We start from the raw sequence: 6,400 nt of genomic DNA, 5'->3' as shown, positions 1-6,400 counted from the left end.
GTTATACTGAGGCCCTTAACAATGTCAATATTTACTGCCAGAAATTCCAATTGTTTGCAGATTGATTCAGAAAAAACTACCCAGACATGAAATTTCGATTTCACATAAATAGCAACACTACCATCTTTCTTTGGTCTTTGGTTTCTTTGGATTTAATAATTGGGAAATTGTTATGGAGAAAGTCGCTGCCATTTAAAAAGTGCTGTTGCCTGGTGTTGTAACCTCCTAGGGCCCACTCAGATAGAAAAAACAAGTGCTAAATTAAAAGCATTGTAGAGAAGTATTGAAGGTCTTTGCAGTCAGTGAGCTTCCTCTTTGTGGCAGTCTGGAAAGCCCACTTGATTAACAGGATTTCTCTGCATGTCTCTTTCTAAAACTAGTTAAATTTAATGAAACTACCAAAAGTATTCCTAAAATGCAATATACACATCCAAAAACATCCCAAATAAATTAACTGACACAATGGGAAAATCAGTATTACAAAAATAAATATAACAATGCAGATCATGCAGGTTTAGCATTAAAAACGAGACAGATGCAACTAGAGACAGATGCAATGTGGAAAGTCTTTCAGTTATGTTTGTCAGTACGATTACAGAACTCTGGTCTGCTTGATCTAAGCAGAATTTATGACCAATCAAATTCTTCAACATATTTCTGACTCAGGCTACTGTGCAGATGAAATCATCTGTCAATGCTCCCACATGAGTCACCATGAAGTGACCAAGTGCCTTATTGAGAATCCGGATGCTATTATCAGTATCCTTTTAGATGTTTCGGAGGACAGTGCAGCAGCTGTGGATGTCTGCACAGAGGCATCAGGTCTGTTGATGATGTTGAGGAAGCATCATTTCTTTGAAACATGACTATTCCTAAAGTGCTTGGTGCCCTAAAGCCTGCAAACACAGGCTCATTCTGTTGACCTGTGCTGTGCTGGGCAAGTAGTCAGTGCATCTTTGCATGCTATGAGGGAGATGAGAGATGATGAGTCAGTGGGCAATTTTGACATAGACGACCCTGCTCTAGCAGTTACAAGAATGAGGACAATGAGCAATACAGCTCACAGGTAGTTTTGTTCTGTCCACTGTCTGCCATGTTCAAGACTCCATGACTCCTAGCCAGAGAGCTCTTCTCAATATTTTGGACAGAGCCATTGTAGAGATGGAGACCAACAGGATGTTTCCATGTTGAGTCCCCTGCAGAAGCTCACGGTAATGAAATTCTTGTTGCAAAAGTCATGTGGGAAAAGAAGTTCATCTCTGTTGTTGCAGACCTCTCCGCCACTTGCAAACACCTACAAGGGTTTGTCATTTTGTCTCGTGTCCCCCCACCCCATGTTACATGAGTGAAAGAAAAATTTGGCAATTCTGGCACATGAGTAGGTCGAACAACTGGGCATGGAGGAATTTGTTAGGGTTTTGCACACTGAAACAAATGACTGATGCTGTAATAGGTTAGTGATGCTCTCTTAATTTATATATATATATATATATAGTTTCATTAGAAAATATTCTTTCCTCTTCAGTTCCAGAGGTACCATAGTGAATCATGATTAACTTGAAGTATTATGCAGAATAAAATTGCTTTTAGGCTATATCATATTATAATATTATTACCCTCTGATTTTTTCGTCCTTATAACTTAGTTCACAAATCAAAGTCTTGCAGCATAAAATGTTTGTAAATTATACGTAAAGGAAGTGGCTCATCGGCATTACTATAGCCTGCCTTCCGGTGTGATTTCATTAGCAAACCCAATGTAAGGCATGTGTGTCTGTCCAGCACAAGCTTTATTCTTCCCTTTTTTTTTAGACACATACCCTATTAATTAACCGGTATTTTTAAATCCTCACCAATTCCCTTTTGAGACCCTTTCTGACCTGTGTTTCAAATTGATATACCATTTACTAATTCTGTATAGTATGTTGCAAAAATGCAAAAATGTGCTTAATTAAACCTTCCAATATCAATACAAAAATAATTTGGTCTTCAATAAGGTGTTGATGGATGGTATTGTTAAAGATAATGTGATGAGGTGGCCTGGCACTTTCTATTTTCAAAAATCAGATTTATCTTGATTTTTAAAAGCCTAAATGACTGCCCCATTGGACTTTTTTTTAAGGTTGTTGAATAATAATTAATAGCCAAATAGATGATACAGCTCATGTGCAATGTATGCAGTTAGCAAATGTAGGTGCCACATTGCTGAGACCTTTGCAATGTGTTACCCTTGAAGTGACTTTTGTACCCACCAACTAAAAGGTCAGTTGAATAGCCCAATAAAGTCAAGGTATTTTGACAGTTGACAAATTGATAAATAAAATGTATGTAAGCACAGGTTATCGTTTGCCATTGTCACTAATGCATCACTGCTAATACTACTGTAGACTATTTCAGATCATAGAAACAAATAAATAAAATAGTAGCATATTTTGATGCATCTTAATGTTAATTGGGAGATCTGTACAAGAACAGTTTGTCTATGCTCACCGATACAGATTTTATGAAGTAGAGAGTAGAGAGGAAACAACAAAAGACTCATGTAATGATACACAAATCACACAAAATGTGGATGGGGGTTGAGTTAACCTGTTGATACAATAAGGTGTGCATATGGGTGTGTAAATACTGTGCTAGAGAATGTTTTCCATCATGTTATTCTCTCTGAAAGACAAACTTGATCTGAATATTTCTCCTCCGTCGCCACTTTATTCTCATCATTTCTTCTTTCAGTTAGCAAGCTACTCACTCTTAGAAATGGTCCACTTTTTTTCTTCATCTGCTTGGTGAGCGCGTCCATTCCTCTGCAGGGGTGGCCAGCATCAAATTATTTATTAAAAGTGACCTACAAGTTGATGTTTACCCCCCACAATGCGGTCACTTAATTCTACTGTTTGAAAATCAAACCTTAGTCCGGTTTGGCTGATTAAAACGATTCTATAGCTACATTACAGGCTATTTTGTTGCCTGGCGCGCGCCGCGCAACCCCCCGCTCTGCCGCGGTGGGAGCGGCTGGAATAACCTTGGTGTGAGCCAGTTGAGCTGCTGGAGAGAAGAGCGAGAGAGGCTGAACGGTACGGCGGTGGAAGATCAGCGATTGCTGGCGTGAACATGGCGGAGACCGTACGCTCGCTCTTCGACTACCGGGAGACACAGAGCCTGGACAGCGACGGAGAAGGCATCAAACCGGCACCGCCACTGCGAGGGTGAGGGAGTCAATTAATCATGACATATACAGTAGTGAAAAACTGTTTCATTACAGTGTTTTCCTCCCCAATGACAGTGAGACTCCGGTGGGTGTGTGCGCGCATGTATGTGTGAGGGTGTTTTTGGTGATCTAAAGTTGTAAACAAACGTTACTTTTCAAGTTTATCAGTGAGCTAAAGTCCAGCTGAAAGAAATGATGTTAGAAGTCGCCTGTTTGTCTCATGCGAGCTTGTTTTTTGAACATAATTCCACCTTACAAAGCAGCTCCAAAGAGGTGTGTGTGCGCGTGCGCGAGTTTGCGTCCGTGTACATGTGCGCGCGCGTCTGACACTGAATTCACCTATTAAATGTGTGTGTTTGAGTGGCAGGGTAATGCAAATTCAACAAATACACACTATCTCAACAACAAAGTCATTTCACCTATCTCGAATTTGCTACTTTTTTCCAGGTAAACCCAAAAAGCTGGAGTTTAATAACAACGTGTTGTGTCTTAAACTGTAAATAACAAAAGTTTTCAGGATCATAACTCATAATGCAACTGTACCATTTCACAAAGTTATACAAATGTTGGAATTAATATACTGTCAGAGCTTCCCTGTGTGTGTCTCTCTCTCTGTGTAAGTGCGCGCTCGCGTTTGTGTGTAGTGAGCGCGCGTACGTGTGTAAGTGTGGTTGTGTGAGAGTGGGAGAGAAAGGCACACACACAGGGAGGGGGAGAGAGCGTGAGAGAGAAAGGAGCAGCTCTGTGTGTGTGTGTGTGTGTGTGTGTGAGAGAGAGAGGGAGGGGGAGTGGTGTGTATGTGTGAGTGTGTCTGCATGTGTGTGTGTGTGTGTGTGTGTGTGCTAGAGCAGAGGAAGGAGGAGGGAGTGTGTGTATGTGTGTGTGTGAGGGATGGGAGGGGGAGAGAGTGTGTGCGTGACAGAGACAGACACTGAGTGTGTGTGTGAGAGAGATGGGGAGAGGGAGGGGGAGCTCAGTGTGTAAGGAGTGTGTGACAAAGAGAACAGGAGTGTGTGTGTGTGTGTGTGTGTGTGTGTGTGTGTAGTATTGAGTGAGTGAGTGTGTGTGTGGTTCTGTGAGGTTGTGTTTGGTTGAGAGAATGAGTAAGTGTGTATGTGCAGGGTGTGTTTGAGAGAAGGGAAAATGTGTTTTTAAATGTGTTTTTCAGAGTGTGTGTGTGTTTGCACGCATGCCTGTTATTGTTTTTGCGAGTGTATGTGTGTGTGTGAGAGAGAGAGAGAGAGAGTGAAACAGAAAAAGAGAAACTAATAGTGTGTGTGGAAAAAGTGGGGAATAAAGGTGTGTTTACTGTGTGGCAGAAGAGAGGGAGAAATGATTGTGAGAGACTGTGAAGGACGTGTGTGTGAGTGTGTATGTACGTGAGAAGGAGCATATAAAAAGTGTGTGTGTGTGTGTGAGAGAGAGAGAGAGAGATAGAGGGGAAGTGTGTTAGAGGCACAGGGAAGGGGAGGGGAGAGTGTGTTTGCGCATATGTGTGTGTTAGGAGAGTGGGGGAGGGAATGTGTTTGTTTGTGTGTGCATGTGAGTGAGTGAGAGGGATGGGAGGTGTGTGTCTGTGTGTGAGCATGAAGGACTGTGTTTATGTGTAACCAAGTGGTGTGTGGGTTTCAGTGTGTTTTTAAAGGGGATAATAATCAAATGCATGATTGGTAAAGAGAGCGTGTGTGTGTGATGTTTTGGATTGTGTTAATTGTGTGTGTGTGTTGTCTGAAAAGTGAAGACATTATTTTTTTGAGTGTGAGAGATGGTACTATAGAAACAATGCAGAAAGTGGTAAAGGAAAGGGTGTGTGTCTGTCTTTAAGAAACTGAGAGGTGTGTGTGTGTGTGTGTGTGTCTTTGTGACGAACAGAGAAGGGAAGGTTGTGTGTGTAACTGTATGTGTCTTGCAGAGAAGAGAGAGCAACAGAAGATGGAGGGTGTGTGTTGCAGAGAGATAGATAGAGAGAGCACAGAGTGAGTGTGTGTGTGTGTGTTTAACAGAGAGTAAGAGAGGAAAAGAGAAGGGAGTGTGTGACAGAGTGAGGGTGTGTGTGTGTGTGTGTGTGCATACACTTGCGTGTGCAGGCTTTTGAAACAGAAGGGGAGGGTGAGTGAGTGTGTGTGTGTGTGTGTGTGTGTGTGTCTTGGAAACTGAAAAAGAAGGCTTGGTAGCTAGTGCATATGCTGTGTGTGTGTTTCTTTGTGTGTGTGTCTTTTCTGTGTTTGTGTATTTGTTCTGGAAGGAGAGGTGTGTGTATGTCTGTCTGTATAGTGTGTTTGTGTGTGTGTTTATTCTGCAGTCAGTAAGAGAGGGAGGGGTGTGTGTCAAGGGGGAGACAGACACAAGGTTTGTGTGTGTGTACTTGTGTATATGTGTGTCTGTGTGTGTGGCTCCTAGACAAGGGCAGTGTGTTTGTGTGTGTCATACAGAGGGAAGGAGAGAGTGTTTATGCATCTACTTTGTTTATGAAAGAGGAAAGGACAGTGTGTGTGTTTGTGTGTGTGTGTGTGTGTGTGTGTGTGTGTGTGTGTGCACGCATGCTCAAAGGAAAAGTATTTTTGTGTGTACTGCGTGTGGGTGGTATGGTATACGTGGGGGAGGGGGGGGGTTGTGTTTGTATCTGTTTTATTATTGAGGATTCTCTGTGTGGATGTGTGTGTTAGAATGTTCTGCATGAAGGACGGAGTGTACGTGAGGCTTATTGAGTGAGTTTGTGCATGTGTGCCGTGTGTGTGTGTGAGTGACTGATTGTGTGTAATCTAAACGTATGTAGTAGGAACAGTTGCGTGACAAGAGGTTGTGTGTGTGTGTGTGTGTTTGTATCTGCAAGCACACGTAATATTTGCTCGTCGGGGACTGAGGAAGAATAATATGTTTGATGGAACGTGTGTGTGTGTGTGTGTGTGCAGTACACTAGAGGAGAGAATATATTGTAGAAGATATGCATGTGTCTGAGAATCTGTAATGTGCAGATTGTATGCGTGCGTGGTTGCCATTGTGTGTGTGTGAGAGAGGGAAAAAGTGTGTGTGTGTCAGAGATGGAACATGAGACTGTGGGTTTGGTTATGTGAGCACTGGTGAGAGAGAGAGTGTGTACGCGCTTGAGCAAGCTTTCCTATGTGTGTGTGTGCGCATGTAAGCTTTAGAGGGGGGGGGGGGGGGGGGGGGGGGGGGGGGGGGGGGGGGGGGG

General features: G+C 42.7%; 1 protein-coding gene across 2 annotated transcripts in view; it reads left to right on the top strand.

Moving 5' to 3' along the window:
• The first annotated feature begins 3,072 nt into the window (after nt 1–3,072).
• Nucleotides 3,073–6,400, top strand: part of si:dkey-117m1.4 (serine/arginine repetitive matrix protein 1) — a 20,355-nt gene continuing 17,027 nt past the window's right edge. Inside the window, exon 1 of one of the 2 annotated variants that reach the window (XM_046048019.1) lies at nt 3,073–3,205. In XM_046048019.1, the coding sequence (XP_045903975.1) occupies nt 3,111–3,205 (95 nt within the window). In that variant the 5' untranslated portion in view covers nt 3,073–3,110. The remainder of the gene's footprint in view (nt 3,206–6,400) is intronic. The other variant, XM_046048020.1, reaches the window with a different exon arrangement.

This window comes from Micropterus dolomieu, linkage group LG04 (genome assembly GCF_021292245.1).
Source record: "Micropterus dolomieu isolate WLL.071019.BEF.003 ecotype Adirondacks linkage group LG04, ASM2129224v1, whole genome shotgun sequence".
Lineage (NCBI taxonomy): Eukaryota > Metazoa > Chordata > Actinopteri > Centrarchiformes > Centrarchidae > Micropterus > Micropterus dolomieu.
This window is presented reverse-complemented; position numbering and strand designations above follow the sequence as displayed.